The sequence below is a fragment of the Centruroides sculpturatus genome, unplaced genomic scaffold, assembly GCF_000671375.1.
Source record: "Centruroides sculpturatus isolate CEXI.00-Female unplaced genomic scaffold, Cexi_2.0 scaffold1304, whole genome shotgun sequence".
NCBI lineage: Eukaryota > Metazoa > Arthropoda > Arachnida > Scorpiones > Buthidae > Centruroides > Centruroides sculpturatus.
The window spans coordinates 52,160-72,865 of record NW_019385537.1 but is presented as its reverse complement, the minus strand read 5'-3'; the positions used below and the strand labels follow the sequence as shown (position 1 = coordinate 72,865).

General features: G+C 28.7%; 1 protein-coding gene across 1 annotated transcript in view; it reads left to right on the top strand.

Moving 5' to 3' along the window:
* LOC111639927 (rho guanine nucleotide exchange factor 10-like protein) overlaps positions 1-20,706 on the top strand; it is a 102,041-nt gene that overhangs the window by 65,880 nt on the left and 15,455 nt on the right. Inside the window, 7 exon segments of the mRNA XM_023385885.1 lie at positions 2,804-2,920; positions 2,990-3,082; positions 7,787-8,008; positions 8,088-8,179; positions 13,067-13,230; positions 18,005-18,117; positions 18,369-18,493. Of these exon segments, the coding sequence (XP_023241653.1) occupies positions 2,804-2,920; positions 2,990-3,082; positions 7,787-8,008; positions 8,088-8,179; positions 13,067-13,230; positions 18,005-18,117; positions 18,369-18,493 (926 nt within the window).

Below are 20,706 nucleotides of genomic sequence, written 5' to 3'. Positions count from 1 at the left end.
AAAATAGTTTGTTTGATTCTCAGCAATTCTCATCATTCTCGGCGGTAGGTGTTATATAACAATTACTATGGTTGTTGAAATACTGAATATAAATGGGGTTTGCTTGCAAAACCTCCGCGGGCAAAGTCGTGGGTAACAGCTAGTATATATATATATTACATATTGTTATATATATATACAATTGATTCTCTCACTAAGCCAAATTCAATTGATTCTCTCACTAAGCCAAATTTTATTATTATCCTGAAATAACTTCCATGAACATAATGTGTTTTGTTTGTCTATAAATTGAAATGTTGTGAGAGCACATTTTGAAAAAAAACTCAAAAAATTGATATCAATGAATTTGTTCATGTTTAATTTTGTATGCTTTCTGTTCTGTTTCCAAGGAGTAGGCTACATTAAAATAAATTTGAAATAAAAACAAAAATTTAATTTTGTGCATTTGAAGTTATATACAAAGTTATTTGACATGTTATCACCTCTAAAGCCACAATACCAAAATTATGACATATTTTCATTTAAAGTTTAGGTATGAAACGTTACTTTTTGTACTAAAGTAATAACTCTGTTTTTTCAATTGGTCAATCAATTCTTGTAGATAGTTCTTTCAAAGACATTGATAAGAAGGAAACAATGAACTGTTGACATAAAACTTCTGTAATAAACTTATTTCACTAATGGCATGAATATTATCTTACTTTATACATGTATCAACTCAAGAATTAATAAGCAGTAATGTATTTAATTCTAACTGTATTATTTGTAACATAATATTTATCTCATTAAAATAATGGTAATTTTCATTACTTAAAATTTTTACCCCTTTCACTTTCAATTGTAAAGAATCATTTGCATTATATAACTGCATGTACAGTACTGTACAATACATTATATATAAAATTTATCAAATTTAGAATTGGAGTTTACTATAGATATATCAATTACTTGAAACTCAACAGTATAACAGCATCATTTAATTATTAGTAGTTTATAATCTGCTCTTAAAGTATATAAAAATGGCAAAACTTTATTTTAGATCATGAAAATGTAGATTTAAATACACCTAAAAATGAACACACACATGAACTTAACAGTAATATCATTAAGGGTGCGTTTACTTCTGAGCTAATAGTGCTACTTCCGAACACCGGAAGTGACATCATTAGCATGTGTATTCATGCTTACATGTCCACTTCGAAAGTAAACGCGAATGCTAACAAGAAATATGGCGGTTTCCTGCAAATAATATTGTCAAAGCTGCTATTTTAAATGTTACATTACAGATATAACTACTTGATTCCAAACCGGACGAGGGTGATTTTATTGTGGATATAATTGTAGAAAAATGAAAAAATAAAAAAGAAAAGTAAGGTAAAATAAAAAAGATAGAAACTTTTATTGAAGAGACTCTACCTTTTTATAAGCCAATCGATTTTAAACAACCTTAGACTTACAAGAGAAAGTTTTGAAATTCTCCTCTAAAAAATAAGCCCAATTATAGACACCGAAAAATTACTTCTTCTGGAAGACGACCCATGTCTCCTCAAAAGCAGCTTTTACACTGTCTATGGACATTGGCAAATCAAGAATCATTCAGATTTGTTTATACAAAGTAATATATGAAATTAGATGCAGTTTATAAGAGAATAGTAGATTATACATACATATAATACATACTTAAAGCAATTGTTTTACCCAGTGAATAGATGTGACGTTGTTTTGTTGTGGTGTAACTAAACTGAGTTCAAAATTAACAAATAACTGATATTAAATACAAAACACTTTTTCTTTCTTTCTTTTCTCTAAGGGTATTGGCGATCGTTTTAATATGTTTAGACAGACTGCGTGGAATATTTTAAATAAAGTTGTTAATTCTTTCTTACGAGTTAGTGTTAAATGAAAATGAAAAATGATCTCTTGGCCATCACACAGCAGGATGATGTAAGAATAATGGAATTTTTTATACCCAATCTGGTTTTCCTGGAATTAGAGGCTCTATTGATGAAAAACATATGGCTATTAAGACATCAACTGAAGAAGCAGTAGTCTATTTCAATAGAAATAAGTATTACTCTGTCATCATATAAGTTTAGTTTGTAATGAAAAAATGGTATTCAAATGATACAATTTCTTGAAAAGTCATTTCCCATATGTAAGTGAAAATTCATTCAAGGATACAAACTTATGTAATTTTGGATTATTATTAATGCTGTTCATTTCTTTACAATTTATTTAATGCACTGAACATAACATTTCTGAAGATTCCAAATGCGTATTAGGTAAACCTCACTTTTAATCATAAACAATGAATTAAACTTAATTTTTTTCACATTAATTAACTTTGTTTATGAAAAAAGTCATCTAAAGCTATTGAACCTTACAATGAAAAAAGATCATTGTAAACATTTTACACAACAAATTGAAATTTACCAATAAAAATACTTTCTGCCGTTTATTTTTTGAAAACTAATTCCATTTTTAGTACTTTGTACAAAAAGTAATTTTTTCATGAGAGCAGCCATATTGAATTAGCTCAAAGCTCAATAACGAACTAGCTAGTACTCCAAGCTTACCAATTTCACTAAACATGACGTCACATAGCTCTAAAGTAAACGCCAATGAGCGTGGCACTCGGATGAAAGTATACAGGCTGAGCGTGCTGATAGTAAAATTAGCTCAGAAGTAAACGCACCCTAAATTTCCTTTCTTTAAATTGAAGTTATGAATTAACCATATTCTTTGAAAATATAAGTTATTGAATTAAATTTATCATTTTGATAAATATTTTCTTTATTTTTAGTTCTCAAAGTCAATGGTGCTAGATATTTATAGTGATTTTATAAATAATTTTTCCCTGGCTATGGAAACTGCAAAGCAAGCTTCAAAGAATAAATCTGCATTTGCAGATTTTTTAAAGGTAAGTTTGCATGTAAAAATTTAATAGTTTATTAGCATTGAAATTTTAACAATTGTTATTTTTATATAGGTTAAACAGATCACTAGTCCAGATCGCTTGTCTTTCTTTGGTTTAATGGTAAAACCAGTTCAGAGGTTTCCACAATTTATATTATTATTACAAGTAAGGAAATTTATAATAATTCATTTATCTCATTATAATGTTTCTTTGAGAATTTTCATCTAATTTAATTATTACTTTTTAAGATAATTTTAGGAAACTACAAAAGTTAAAATTATTATATTTTGAATTTATTTTTGCTGATGAAGTTTACAAATTAATACTTAAAATTCTATATTCATTCTTATTGGATTTAAATTATTTTTTTGTTTTTAACTTTGAAATAAAATCTTTTTATGAAGAATGAATTGCAACTAAAGCATTATATACAAATATTTCTATTACTTACACTTCTGGTCAATAGCTTAGCTTTACAGTAGCTCTAGTATTTGGGTTATGTAAAGCTAAGCTATTGACCAGGAGTGTAAGTAATAGAAATCTTTTGTTATATTTCATATAGAGTGTTTGCTAACCTATAAGACCCTTTTTCAAAAAAAAAAGGATCTTATAGGTTAGCCAAATACTATATCCAGTGTGCTAATAGAAGGCCAAGTGCTGAAATTGCAAGGTATTTAACTCTGATATAGAAATTTTAACCCCAGATTACAACTAATCATAACTGTCTTATATGAAAATAGCTAAGTATTGTTATCTAAGTAGTTTTCATTGTATTGTATCAATAGTTACTTTGTTCCATTTCTGCCAAAAAAGTGGTCCAACACTCAAAATGCTTTATCTTGTTTTTTTTCAGGAAACTTTTCAATATTAAATAATAACATTGACAAATATTTTTCATCTGATTTCTTATGCATTTTTGGTTTGAGTTGATTACCTGCCTTTTGCACTGTAGTTTATTCTTTTATGAAAGATAGTTGCTACATAATTTTTACATTCCAGTATCAAAAAATATGTATTTTCAATAAATATACTTAAATTTTTTCCCTCCAAAAAAATATCCCTGTAAAAAAGATTGCGTCTTTAAGGTGTGTCTACCTGATGACACTTTATTGTCTAGATTTAGTGTATATATACTGAAGTATCATCATTTGAATAGTGCCTAGACCAGTGCAACCAAAATTGTTTACTGGGCCAAAACCAAAAATAAAAATACAATGTGGGCCGCACATATTTATTTACAACAAAACATATACTGTACAATTATACAGTATTTTGTATGTATTTTAATGTGAATCTTGCGTTTCAATTTTTTTATTTAATTTATTAATATCAACAGGTATTTGTGATGTTTTACAACATAATAGTTGATTTTCTAATTTTTTATTGGTCAATCTATTATGACTTTTACATTTAACAATCTTCAATTTTGAGAAAAATAATTCACAAAGCTAGGTGATTCCCATTGCAGCTGTAATGCTCATTGCCAGTTTTTTAGGTTAGGGAATTTATCATTACAATATTTTGTATAAAACTGAACTTTGTGATTGGCCTCAAACATATACAAGGTCTGTTCAAAAAGTATCGGACCTTTGGTCGGCAAAAATAAATTTATTGACTTTGAGGTACAAAACCGTAATCCCCTTCAAAGTAGTCTCCTTGGTAGTGTATACACTTCTCCCAGCGTTCCTGCCATTGCTGGAAACACTGCTGGAANCAAAATAAAGAAATAATTTTTAATGATACAATAGCCACGATTATTATTATAAAAATTTTCATTAAATTTAACATCGACAAAAATTCAACACAAAACAACACTCAACGGAGAAAAATTTAAACATGGGATGTATTAATATACTATTATTGGGATATACTAATATACTATATTAATAATGTATTTTTTTGTACATAATCGATTATCCAAGAAATCGATTTTCTGAATAACCCCAGTCCCCAATTGATTTGGATAATCGATGCTCTACTGTATTGATATTTAAATCAGTGTTGTCCAACTGAAATTGTTTACTGGACCAAAACCAAAAATACACTGTGGGCCGCACATATTTATTTACAATAAAACATATACAATTATACAGTATTTTGTATGAATTTTAATGTGAATCTTGCTTTTTAATTTTTTGACTTAAATTTTTTAATATCAATAGGTATTTGTGATGTTTTACTACATAGTTGGTTTTCTAATTTTTTATCGGTCAATCTATTATTACTTTTACATTTAACAATCTTCAATTTTGAGGAAAAAAGTTTACAAAGCTAAGTGATTCCCATTGCAGCTGTAATGCTCATTGCCAGTTTTTTAGGTTAGGGAATTTATCATTACAGTATTTTGTATAAAACTGAACTTTGTCATTGGCCTCAAACATATTACAATTCAGAAGATGACTGGAGATCTATTAAATCTATCTGCAAATTTGTTGGAGCTTGCTCCATAACAATGTCAAATGGACATAAGAAAATATTAAATATATTCTCATAAATTTTTAAATATGAAAAGCTGTCTTGAAATTCTCTTAGTAAATTAGTAATTTTTTGTGCATATTTAGAAAAATGTTTTTGTCACTATTAAATTTATGTAATTTTGGAAGATGGGTTGTAGTTTTGATTTTAACTAACTTTCATAAAGTTTGTACATTGTTTGTGTTTTGCTATGAATGCTTTTATGTTTTGATAACAGTCTGTGATCAATTTGTTTTCACCTTGAAGCTGTTTATTAAGTTCGTTTAATTTCATTGTAATATTTGTAAGGAAATATTAATTCAAAAGCCATTGCCCATTATATAGTTCAGGAACATTCTGATTATTTTCATTTATACATTTTAAGCTTAGTTAAAAAATACTTAATAACTATTTTAATTTTTGAGTGTAGGTGATAAGGTGTTATTTATCATATTAATGTATTTAACTATACATGTGATATTTCATTGTAATAAAAATCTACAAAAGATTATTAGTGTTTTAAAAGGGCCATAGGTTGGACATGCTGGGCCTAGACTTACCTCTAGATTAACTATGTAATAACTGACAACAAGTATTGGTATTGCATGAACTGTGTATGGATAGATTGCCATATGGTATCCTATGACTAGCCAATTTCCAACTTGTGCAAAACTTTTTAGTGTTGCAATGTTAAGTTTTGCCATCAGATGGTTGAGATGGTTATGTGTAAATTATTACTTTGGATCATTGAGATCAACATCATGTAATGACTTTAATAAAAAAAAATTATTATATTTTGAATTTATTTTTGCTGATGAAGTTTACAAATTAATACTTAAAATTCTATATTCATTCTTATTGGATTTAAATTATTTTTTTGTTTTTAACTTTGAAATAAAATCTTTTTATGAAGAATGAATTGCAACTAAAGCATTATATACAAATATTTCTATTACTTACACTTCTGGTCAATAGCTTAGCTTTACAGTAGCTCTAGTATTTGGGTTATGTAAAGCTAAGCTATTGACCAGGAGTGTAAGTAATNGATATGGAAGATCAAAAGCAGAATTTTCGGCATATTTTGCTCTTTTATTACCGAAAAGGTAAGAATGCTGTTCAAGCGAGAAAAAAATTGTGAGACATGTATGGAAAAGCTGTATTGACAGAACGACAGTGCCAAAACTGATTTACAAAATTTTGTTCTGGCAAGTTCAATATTGAAGATGCACCACGTTCTGGATGGCCAGTTGAAGCCAATGAAAACAAAATAAAGGCACTGATAGAAGCAAACTGCTGAATAACAACACATGAAATCACTAAGAGATTAAATTTGTCAAATTAAACTGTTTATGATTACTTGAAACAAATTGGTTTCATTTCAAAGCTCGATATATGGGTTCCACATGTTCTTAGAGAGATGCTCTCTTTGGTGGAATTTTAAGGAATTTTTTTTTGGAGCTTTTACCAGACAATTTAACAATTGATTCGAAAGTGTACTGCCATCGAGTAAAAAATTGAGTAATATCATCAAACAGAAAAGGCAGCCAGAATTGATCAACAAAACAGGTGTAGTGTTTTACCACGATAATGTCAAATTTCACGCAAGTTTGGTAACTTGTCAGAAACTGTTATAACTTAGATGGGACGTACTATCACACCAACCATATTCGCCAGATCAAGCACACTCAGATTATTACTTGTTCCGGTCTATAAAAATTTTTTTAACTGTAAGACATTTACTTGAAATGACAATGTCAAAAATCACTTGGATCGGTTTTTGTAAGCAAAGATCAAAACTTATGAATGTGAAATCATGCTACAATCAGAAATGATGACAACAGGTATTTGACAAAAATGGTTGATATATAATTCAATAAAATATTTATTTATTATAAAAATATTGTTTTTTTCCCCCACGAAAAAAATGAACTTACTTTCCGAACAACCCAATATTATGTTTAATTAAATGCTAACATATTTTAATGCAAGTGTTGGGTAGGTAGAGGTTACCTGTAACCCACTGAGAGCTGTTTGAGAATTAAAAGTTGTGTCTTATGCCATAAAATATGGTAAGTTTGTTGCATTTAAATAACATACCTGAAAGTCGTAAAATGTTTCTCATGCAACAGTAATTGCTAGGTGAATTTTTCAAATTCAAAATTTACATTATAAAATTAAATTAATTTTTTTCTTTAATCTGAAAGGTTTATTTTCTTATTATATTTGCCATTAGAATGATAACATAGTATGGATTGAATTAAGGAATTCTTCAGTTAAAAATAGTACAGCATTTTGAAATTATTTATTGATTATTGTTAGAATTAAAGTTTGTGAATAATTCATTATTGCTAAATTTAACTTTTGTTGATTTTATAATTTAATTTTATTCTAAATTGAAAAATGTTTTAATTATAGGATCTTTTAAAATACACTCCAGCTGGACATCATGACAGAATGTCCCTGCAACTAGCTTTGACTCAATTAGAATCTCTAGCAGAAACACTTAATGAAAGAAAACGTGAATCTGAACAACATCATGCAGTCAGAGAAGTTTTAAAACATATTGGAAAATTTTCCCTCAAATCTTTTAATGATAAAGATCATTATCTTTTACGTCAGGATGATGTATTACAATTGGTATGATTAATCTACTTACATATTTTTTAAAATTTGTAAGGAAATTTTATTTTAAACATTTTAACTTTTCAATACTTAGCAATTAGACCAGAGTGGAATTGTTGTGAAGTCCAAAGATAGAAGAATTTTCCTCTTAAATGATTTACTAGTCTGTGTTTCTGTTACTGTTAGGTATGACTTTTTTAACTATTATAATGAATAATTTATTTAAAGTTATGTGTGTAAAGTAATAAAATATGTATACAAATATATGTACTCTAAATTTCTATTTTATGGTGTTAATCTGTTCCAGAATCTCATTACATCAACTAATTTATTCCATAATCTTAGAAATTTTATTTGTTAGTGAACTAAGAGCTATTTTTTTCTCTAAAAGTGTGATATTATTTATAATGAAAATATTAATTTAATATTATTGCCAAAGCATGGCTTATTAGCTGCACATGGTTCTCAAACATTAGTGATGCAGCACTTACAATTTATGTAAACATCAGATCCTGATTTAAAAGTTTAAATAATATAAGTATATCTTTTGACAGATGATAAAAATATTACATTAGATGGAATAAGTCACATTATATTAATGTCATTACAGTAAATAAATGTACTCTGACTGAGAATAACAAAAAAAGCTGTGTTGTCATAATACCATTAAAATCACAATGTTATATTATCATATCATTAGCTCTTGATGCAGTTCACAAAGCATCTTATCTCTGTCATATAGAAAGTTTAATCTTCAGTTTTCATCAGATTATATTTAAATGTATTTTATATTCACAAAATTTAAAACAATGGGATTGGTAAAATTCATAAAATTTTTTGTTGTAAATTCTAAAAATTAATAAAATAATTTCTAGATTAAAACCAAGTAAAACTACTCTTTCTTATCCAATTTTGAGTGATTCATTTTAGCAGACAAACAAATAATGAAGAAATACTAAACTTTAACTTTAATTACCAATAACTTCATGTTCATAAAATCCAAATGCATTTTACTTACAATAAAGCCTCATTAGTGGACATAATGAACTTAACAATTTCTATTTCTTTTATACTGTGTGATTTTTTTTTTCCAGCATGCATCTACATTCATCTTGGTATTCAGATTTATCACATTTGCATATGCTACAATACAAAAATATTTTATTATTCTTCTTTAAAACAATTTTTTACTTTATGTAATATTTTAACATTATTCCTATCTATTTTACAATTAAATTTATTACAATGTAGACACCACAGTGATTCTTGTCGTTTTAACCTAAAGCAGCATCATGTTCTTTTAATTGTGTCTCCAACTTCCTTCCTGTTTCTCCTATGTAAAGTTTCGGTCTTGGACAAGTACATGATAGCTTGTAAATGACACTGCGACTTCATGTTTGTTTTTAGATGTATTCTGGTCTTCATTATTTATAATATTAATTACATTTATCATCATACTTTTTGTTCTGCCACTATACACATAGAAAATATCTTGAAAACAATATCATGTACTTGTCCAAGACTGAAATTTTACATAGGAGAAACAGGAAGGAAGTTGGAGAGACAATTAAAATAACATGCTGCTTTAGGTTAAAACGACAAGAATCACCGTGGTGTCTACATTGTAATAAATTTAATTGTAAAATAGATAGGAATAATGTTAAAATATTATATAAAGTAAAAAATTGTTTTAAAGAAGAATAATAAAATATTTTTGTATTGTAGCATATGCAAATGTGATAAATCTGAATACCAGGATGAATGTAGATGCATACTGGGAAAAAATTACTTAGCATAAAAGGAATAGATATTTTATTTATTTTTAAACTGTGTCTTCTTCTTCTTCTTGTTGTTTCTTCTAATTCTATGTCACAACTTGGTGCATTTATCGACACTTGGCAAATAAGATCATCATCCACTTTTAATTCATACAGATACATGTTTTGGGCTCTCGCCCCTCTTCAGTCTGTTACATCGATAGGTTGTGACTTGTGTATACAGTATCAGTCAGGCACCTTCCGTACTCCCCCCTCCCCCTCTTCTCCCGACTTGACGGCCTCCCCTGCATGCCTCATAACTTGTAATGTGTCGCTTCTCAGAGTGCTGCACACAGCCTCGCCTGCGACTGTGTAAACATTCTATTTTAATAATTGTAGCCATTTTTTTATGAATGTCAATGCTTAGGTTCTTGTTAATATTATTTTTGTCTGTAGTAATTTTGTAGCTTTCCTTGAATTTTCTTTTGTACCAATTTTTTTCCTTGTGTACTATTATTGCATCATTCTTATTTGTTTTGCAGTTGTGGGTCGTGCAATGTTTGTAAAAAACAGAGTTGATTCTATTATACTTCAGGTCTGCGATGTGTTCTTTTAGTCTTGTTTCTAATTTTCATTTTGTTTCACCAATGTATACTTTTGGCAGTTCGCATGTGCAAGGTATTTTATAGACGACTTTGGTAGTGTTGTATTTGTCTGGTTGTTTATTTATGTCAGGTTCAGCCTTCCAGATTCTTTTTTGCAAGTTGTTATAGGTTGTGGCTAGCTTTATATTTGTTTTTTCAAAACTTTTGTTTACCTGTTCAAAGAAGCCACGAATGTAGGGGAAGGGTGTGTATCTTACTGTGTTTTTTTCTCTGTTTTGTTTATTTTTCAGCCTTTTGTTGTTCATTTTTCTTTTCCAGTTATTTAGTATTCGTTTTGGGTAGCCGTTTAATAGGAATTTAGTTCGCAGTTCGTTGAGGTGTTTTTTCTTCTTCTGTAGTGAGCTTGTTCTGTTCTCGATGTTTTTATACTCCATGATGAATATGTTTTCTTTTATGTACTGCAGAATGTTTGAATTGTAGTTTAACACTTTCCTGATCTTGCATGGTTTTGTGTATGGCTCGAATTCAATCTTGTTTGCTTTCCTGATTATTTTAATGTTGAGGTAATTTATTTCCGTGTTTGCTTCATTTCCTACCTTGAATTTGATGTTATCGTTTAATTTGTTTATTTTTCTTCTATTTCTTCTAATTTTGTTACTTCTTGGTCGTATAGTATAATTATGTCATCCACATATCGTTTATAGAACGTTAAGCCTGTAAACGTTTTGATTGCTTGATCTATATCTACCATAACAAGTTCTGCTAGCTTCTGGCCTATAACTGATCCCATGCTTATGCCTGTCTGTTGTGTGTAGAACTTATTGTTGACTTCGAAATAATTGCTCCTGTATACAAATTCTATTAGATCCATTACTTCTTCCTTTGTTTCAATTTTTTTTAGTGTACTTTCTATTAGATTCCAGGTTATCGAAGGGTACATGTTTATTATATCTAGGCTTGCTAGTCTGCAATTCTTGCTCATTTTTATATTTCCCATGTCATGTATAGGTTTGTCTGCGTGTTTGATGGAGCATTCCGAATTGTACTTTTGTAATTTTCGTTTCTAGTATTTTTCTAAATTATATAGGACTTAGTTTTTGAAGTCAACGATGGGTCTTATTTGTTTGCCTGGCTTATGTGTTTTTAGTTGTATGTTTAACTTAGGAGTTCTACTATTTTCGTTTGCTAAAATATACTGTTTGTCTTCTCTTTTTATGTTTTTTAATTGAACTTGCTTATTTATTTGTTTTTTGAGTTCAACATAAATGACTTCTTTTGGGTCTATTGGGAGTTCTCTGAAAGGCCTTGATACTGTATACACAAGTCACAACCTATCGATGTAACAGACTGAAGAGGGGCGAGAGCTTGAAACATGTATCTGTATGAATTAAAAGTGGATGATGAAATTATTTGCCAAGTGTCGATAAATGCACCAAGTCGTGACATAGAATTAGAAGAAACAAGGAATAGAAATTGTTAAAGTTCATTATGTCCACTGATGAGGCTTCATTGTAAGTGAAATGCATTTGGATTTTATGAACATGAAGTTATTGGTAATTAAAGTTAAAGTTTAGTATTTCTTCATTATTTGTTTGTCTGCTAAAATGAATCACTCAAAATTGGATAAGAAAGAGTAGTTTTACTTGGTTTTAATCTAGAAATTATTTTATTAATTTTTAGAATTTACAACAAAAAATTTTATGAATTTTACCAATCCCATTATTTTAAATTTTGTGAATATAAAATACATTTAAATATGATCTGATGAAAACTGAAGATTAAACTTTCTATATGACAGAGATAAGATGCTTTGTGAACTGCATCAAGAGCTAATGATATGATAATATAACATTGTGATTTTAATGGTATTATGACAACACAGCTTTTTTTGTTATTCTCAGTCAGAGTACATTTATTTACTGTAATGACATTAATATAATGTGACTTATTCCATCTAATGTAATATTTTTATCATCTGTCAAAAGATATACTTATATTATTTAAACTTTTAAATCAGGATCTGATGTTTACATAAATTGTAAGTGCTGCATCACTAATGTTTGAGAACCATGTGCAGCTAATAAGCCATGCTTTGGCAATAATATTAAATTAATATTTTCATTATAAATAATATCACACTTTTAGAGAAAAAAATAGCTCTTAGATCACTAACAAATAAAATTTCTAAGATTATGGAATAAATTAGTTGATGTAATGAGATTATGGAACAGATTAACACCATAAAATAGAAATTTAGAGTACATATATTTGTATACATATTTTATTACTTTACACACACAACTTTAAATAAATTATTCATTATAATAGTTTAAAAAGTCATACCTAACAGTAACAGAAACACNGTAAATAAACGAATTATACTTGAAATTTTTATATTAAACAATCAGATGTAATTTAGATCTAATTAGAATGTTATATTAGCAGAAATGTTAATTGATGATAGGCTAGTCTGATAATACTGAAAATGCTATTCTGCATAATTTAAACTGAAAAAACACAAACTAATTGTTTTGATTTATAATGTTTGATTGATAATTTCATAAATATTAATAAAAAGTCATTAGTATAATTTGGTTTGAAAGGCTAGTTGATAAAGTTTTGAATTGTCTTGTTTTCTGATTTTTCAAATTATGAAGTTTTTTTTTGTTGTTGTTTTATATTATCAAATTAAAAATATACAATTTTTATAGAACAAATGATGCTATTCCAAATGGAGAACGTCTTAGTTTAAAATGGGCTGTATCACTTCAAGATGTTGAAGTTCATGAAGATGTAGCACCAGCTACGAAAAATCTCTTGGCTTCATCTGGAAAGTCACGTTATGGAAGTAATAGAAGTAACGAAAGGCATGCATGTAAGTATTTTTTATATTCCATTGCAAATTTTGTAGTAGTTTGCTTTCTGTAACATTGATTACAATGATTTTTTATAACAGCAATGAAATTTAATTGATATATTGTCATTCCTACAGATTTAATGCTAAATTGTAATATTTATTGAATTAAGAAAAGTAGTTGCTAATTAATAAATGCTCTGTTATGTTTAATAATTAATGATGTGAAAAAAATGATCTTTCAAATGAAAACATAAAATTGTATTTAAGGAACTGAAGTTCTTTACAAATATATTACAAATATATTTAGCAAATAAATAAAATAACTAAATCCTTGATTTATATGATACTTATATTGAGCAGTTTTGTTTTCATGTAGTAGGAAATGCAATACATTCTAGAATTTTACATGATGACAGACTACTCTAAATATTTCTTTGTATTTTACTTCCCATATTTACTTTCATATAAGACAAGGTTTTTATTCATTTTTCACTGCTTCAATAACCTAGGTCATTCTATATGCGTGAGTGAAGAATTTATTTCGATTTTGCAATAATTTTTGTAAACCGTGTATTTGCATTTTTTACTGGATTCTCAACTTCTGGTGTTTAAAAACAAAAGTATTTTATCTGGGTTGTTTGAATCGTTCTTGTGTATTATCAGGAGTAAAGATGAATAGCAATAGGAAAAGAAAAGCTTTTGAATTGAATTCCAAAATTATACAGAAGCCCAATATAAGTTTTAATTCCTTCCCACGTAGTAAAAACAGATGATTATTTGGAAATCAGAATTCGGAGAAACTCATAAATGTAATCAACAAAGAGTGAATTTCACTGTTAAGAATTGACAAAAAAAGTTCCCAATAATTATCCAGCTTTACATGAAAATATTATGTTGTTGATTTTACAAGATTTTTACTTGAAGTTTAAAATGCCAGTAATTTTTGTGGGACAATGTGTGCATTTACTTGCATTTGATATTTTATTTGTGATTAAACGAAATGAAATTAGAATTGTATTAATAAATCTAATTTTCTTAATTTTGATCTTTAAAGTCACATTGCGTCCTGTATGCGAGATCATCTTATATCTGAATAAATATGGTAAATAGTTAGCATAGGGCTAAAATTAAAATTTAGTCCTATGCTAATTATTGTTCTGCACAGGGCTGTGGAGTCAGAGTCGGGAGGAATTTCTGGCCAGAGGAGTTGGAGTCAGAAAAAATGTGTTGACTCCGACTCTGGCATTTTAAATTTAATTTAGTTTTTTTTTTTTTAATGAAAGAAAATTTATTTTATATTTAATAATTTTTTTAAATGTTTTTGTATTTTGTTATAATTTATTTATTTAAAATACAAAATGCAACAATTTAATTTATTAAATATGTATCAATAATTTTCTTTGTAGTATTTGTGTTTAGTAGTTAAATTATTTTGACCCAATTGAATTTGAATGTTTTTGATTCATTCATTTATTATCCTCACTCTAAATAAGTACCCCCATAAAATGACTTGGTACTTAATTTTGCTGGAGTCAGAGTTGACCTACTAAAATTATCAGGAGTCGGTGTAGAGAGTTTTTTTTACCGGCTCTGCAGCCCTGGTTCTGAAATGCATCATTACTTTTATCTTACACATTCAATAAAATTGAATTCTTCATTTTGTACTACTATATCATAGCTTTAGGCTGTGTACACACTAGGCGTTTTTAAACGCGCGTTTTAAAGAACCAAGAGTTCTGCATAGGCATACACACTCAAACGCACACTTTTGGCCAAGCGCACGTCAAACGCGCTTTTTATAGATTTTTCTTAAAACGCGCGTTTTGTGGGCATCAGCCAAGCACTTTGAGATATATGTGCTGCCATGTTACTGTACATTCGATCGCGCGTTTTCGGGTAAAGTGGACGTACGTTGACCGAAATGGAGAACGATCATTTCGATACTGATCTATTTATTGATGAAATCTAAAAGAGACCAACCATTGTCAAAGGATTTTATAGATATTTTAAAAGAATTAAAAAACTTGGGTTTATTTTGTCTTAGTTTTGGATACAACGTCGCAAACATTCCATGTGTCAGTCTATCTCGTAATATTGGGTACACCCAAAATTCTCTTTGCCTCTGCCATCATCTTTTATAGCGATGATGGAGGAGGGACACACAAGCAATTACTTTCACATCCATTTCCAAACTGTGCCAATGCATATGCTCCACTAAACGGTCGTCTAACGCCGAGCTAACGCGCGTTTAATGCAATGCAAAACACTAGTGTGTACACAGCCTTATACTATATACATTAAATTTAGCTTTATATCAGAAAAATTTATATTAAAAAAATTAGAGTAGAAAACAAGATATGATGATAGATTTTTATTGGGACAAGACCATTAACATCTTCAATAAACTAATTAGAAAAAAAGGGGAAATTAAAGAAATTAGTAACAAAAGTGACAGAATTTTCAACTGAAAAAAGGGAGAGAGAGGGGGGTTACATTTTATCTACAAGCAAAGTAGATACAGAATAAATTTCATTTTTGTTCATTTTTATAATTGTTAATGAAAATATAACATTGGAATCACTCTTTATCTCCAGTATGATTATTTGTTTTGACTTACATGATTCAGTTTTGCACAGAACCAATCTTCCATGTAAATTGAGATTTAGGTGTATACGATTCAATGATTTGTAATATTAATTTTGTTTTTTAATAAAATATGATTTTATTGTGTAAAAATAAATGTCATTTGAAAGAGTTTATTGGTAAAGCAATAATAAGTAAGATGTATTAAACTGAGGATGTACAATAAGATCATGATAATTCAGCATGCTCTGGACTTGAGGTATTCTAGATTATCAAGATAGTTCTGCTTGAATGGGTAAACACAGAAAATAACAAAAATGTCCAGTACATATGTACTGTATATTTTTGTTGATTTATTGACATAATAAAAACAAAGTAAGTAAATATTTGTTCTGATTACACTACTGTGTATTTACATTAAAGATAGAGATTGCACAAAAATACATACCAGCCTCTAACAAAAACAAAAGCTGTTTTATAGCATTGTTGCCAGATCTGATACTGTAAAAGTAGCACAAAGTTTTTGAGAGTACAAAATTCTGCAAAGAGTAGCATACTTTGTTTTGAGTGAGTAAGTAGCAAACAGCAGAAAATTAAAAAAATAATAATAAGTAGAAGTCATTCAAAATGCACTCAATATTGACTACTTTTTGCCCAATTTGTCAACACTGGCAGCATATGACTGACTGGAAGATGGGCATACAAATCATTACTGAGTGGTAGCAAATGCTCAAATGCAGTGAAAGGTCTGACAGACTGAGTCAGGTATTTGCTAACAAGTGTACCACCAAACCATCAAGAATTCTGGATTATCAAGTCCTAAGTTATCAAGGTTTCACTGTATACTAAAACAAAGCAATTTTTTTTCTTCAAAAATCTTCTGATTTAGGTAAAAGAAATTTAAGATTTTACATATTATTATTAATTAATAAGAAACAGAGGTCCATTGCAAATTCCATCCGCAATTCATTTTCAGTCATTGTGCAAGTTTATTGAAGTAATCAACATGGAATTCTTGAAGACATTAAAGTCACTTTTAATTCCTTCAAAATTTTTGTTCAAATTTTGTATGCTTTTCGAATGCTACATTTTTATCAGCTGATTATGTTTCTGTTAAATAGCAGCCAGTATTAGAATTAATTTGATGATTATTTGAGTCCAAAGTATGATTTGTTTTCATAAACAATGTGTAATTGCTGACAAGAAACTGATTGTCACTCAGTGCTTAGAGGTGAAGTTTAAGGGGTATCAACTTCTTATAATCTTCATATTGCATAAAACTTGGCACCAGGTTATCTTTTAAGTTCTTAAATAACTGCTGCTTACGAAGTACAAAATTTTTAATTTGGTTTCTATGCCTTATTATATATATAAAAAAAGGCATAGAAACCAAATTAATATATACATATATAAATTTCACAATTTTACGCCATATTTTTCCAATACTTGATTTATGTAAGGCTGTAAAATTTGAAATTCAACTGTAACTTGGACTGATAACATGATTTTCCATTAAACTTTTTCAGGGTTCTCGGGGGTCTTACTTTTCCTACCTAAAAATAGGAAATATTATCATCAACACTATCAACTTGAGTTAAAAATAGATGATAACAAGAATAAAAATTTAGAAGAATGTACAGAAAGAAAGACATTATGGTTAGTAATAGTATATTTCCTACTTTTCCCACAAAAAAAGTAGAAAGTGTAGGAAATTACATACTCAAAACTCACAGATCACATTGTTATCTGTTAAAGATATATCTAATGTATTTCCAACAAGAATTTCATGCTGTTCTGTCATAAATTCAAATTTTTCTAAACAATTTTTATTTTTTGTCATCCGAGTTTAAGGATATATAACTAAAATATATCCTTTAACTTTGATTTTGTTAATAAGTTAATACTTTGTTTCTTTAATTACTTTAATAATGCTTAATGCATTTTCTGATTTTATAGCCTTTAATAAAACTTATATAAAAATATACTGTACTTGTCATGCAGAATTAATATTAAATAAATAATAAAGTATAATAAATATTATTTTCTAATAAGATTTTATGTACATCATTTAACAATATTAGATTTTGATTATGATGATACATTTTTAAGCAACTTTTCTTCTAACAAAGTTGTTGTAAACTTTTTACAGTATTAATCAAGTTATTTTATTTTTTATTATTTAAATGGAATAATGAGTGCTTTATTTCAGATGGTAGCGGAACAATGCAATCTTTATATGAAGAATTGAGTAATTTGGTACAGGATTTAGAAGTCATAAGCCGTATCACAGCATTAGTATCAACTCTTCATTATTCTTATAGTGTTAGTATGTTACAGAAATATCTTAAATTATAAATTTCAGTTGTGGAAAAATAGTTATTTAAATGAATGTTGTTTCTGAACATAAAGTTCTTATATCATATTTCTTTACTCTAAATGCATCTTTTCAATAATATGCCTTTGACTTACAATGCCTTATAAATCAAAACATAAATTACCATAAAATAATAATTTAGTAATTATTAAATATTTTTTAAAATATATGAACTATTAAAATGACTAATATATTTTAGGGTTTAAATATTGAAACTCTTCAAGGTTTTTCTCAAGGAATACAAGAATCTATAAGACAGAAAGATGAAGAAATCACATTGTTAGACAGTTGTTGTTTGCAGTTGGCTGTTCCAATAAAATCAAGGTAATTATTTTAATATTTAAGTTTAGATTAATAATGAATACATTATATAAAATAAATGTTTAGTTAGAGAAAACTTCATAAAAACCTTTCTCACTATATATTACTGTCTTTCAGAATATCAATAGTTTTTCCTGAAGACTTGTAGTTTGAACTTTTTCTCTAACAATTTCTTTTATATAAAAATTATAATTAAAAGGAAAATACAGATTAATTTATCCAAAACTAATAATTAATAACATCATTTTCTATTGTAAAAGCATATTTGAAGTATAAGAGGAATATTTTTGAAAATAAATCAAAATTTTAAAGATCTATTTATTTATTCTTGTAATTTTGGAGATTGGATGGAACAGATAGTGAGATAGTGAAGATGTCAGCTTACCATTCTGGGAATATGAGATCAAATTTGGGTAAGCCATTCAGAGTTTCTCATTGGCAGTAAGTCTCATATATTGGCCCCAGTTCTTTTCCACCTGGTCACCCTCATTGTAAGCTTGGCTGAACCCACAATTGGTACAGAAGGTCTTCTTACTGCCCATAGGACAAAGTAAAAAATGAAGAAAAATATTGGAGATAGAGCTTATATAACAAATATAACTAACTCAATAGTTACTAAAAATACCACATGAACAGCTGGATTCTTCGTTGGACTATAAGGCTAAATAATTACTAAGCAATTTAACAAGATGGCTGATGTTTTTTGTTAAATATAATAATTAATAAAATAATTTATTAGTGTCTCTGGTAGCCTATCTCCTGCCAAATTGTTGAATAATTATTTAGCCTTATAGCCGAATAAAGAATCAGGTTGTTCATTTGATAGAACTATACTTGGTTACATCATTTTAATATTTTTAATCTCACTATTTGCAACCTCTAAGAAATCTTGTATCAGAATTTTTTCCAGATGAACTTTTGTATCTTTTAATTTTATGATCTTTTTTAATTAATAATGTTTTAATTCTTTTTTATAATTTTTCCCATTCCTATGTGCTGCATTTGTGTTTTTTGGTTATAAGTGCAAAATTTATTCTTTGACTAAATGGAATTGAGAATTTTATAATCAGATTTTATTAAAATTATGGATACCACTCTTTGGACAATTTTTTAATTTTAATTTGGTTCTTTATATTATTATACTTAAAATCAATTATTTATACAACCGAACAAAGTGATGTAAAGTAACCTGTGTGACCATAGGGTCGGTGTCTTTTCGACACCGCGTCAGGAGACCTGAATCTGACACCACCGAGTCTCGCAGGACTCGGAAATCGCGACGTTACGTCACGCAAACGGTAGCGGGTGAGCGATTGGATTTGGAGTAGAGATGAGGAGAGAGTCGAGGAAGTAACTTAATCGGATTCCATGGTTGCTAACAATTAACAATTTTAATGAAACTAAAGGAAATACAAAGAGGGTCAATTTCGGTCATAGTTCCCCTATTCAAGAGAGGCCCGTCGAGAGAGAGAGAGAGTTTACAAACGAATCGCGGGTTGATAAATACCTTGTCGATGGACTGTTCTTTCCACTAGTTCCTAATCTTGTCCGTTCACTAGTGTGGATGCACGGAGGAGTGTAGAGGCTTAATCAGGCGCGATTTTTTTCTCTCGGGTTTAATCCTGGGTCACGATTTTAATTCTGGAGGATGACTTTGTTGGGCAGACTTTTGAAGATGACTCTCCTCTTGAGGGTTTTTGGTTGTAATTCCTCTTGGGTTTTTTCATTAGGTCAGGTGGTTGTTGTTAAGGGTCTGGCGTCCAATATGGATTCTCCATCGAAAGTTCCTGGTGACACATCCCTGACTAACTGGATCCGACTCAACAAGGAACAAACTCCGTGGGAAATAATTTTTATGGCTTTTAGCCTAACTCGATAAAACACTCAAATTTAACCAATTAAAGTTTCCAATAATTAAAATTTAAAATAACATTTTATTAAGGGTTGTTCGGCCCTCACATCTGTATATACAGGGTTCCTACGCACCTGGAACGTCAGGGATTTACATTAGTATTCTGAAAAAGTCATGGAAAGTCAGGGAATTTGTTAAAAATTGTCAAAAAGTCAGGAAAAATCAGGGAATTTGTTTCCTTGGTTGCCTTGTTGTTTTTGTTTGCTGACAGCATGACTGACCAAGTGTAGCTGTCTGCAGGCAGCCAGAAGTATTGTGGTACAATGCAACTATGAAAAGGGAGTGCAAAATATTTTCAGGATCC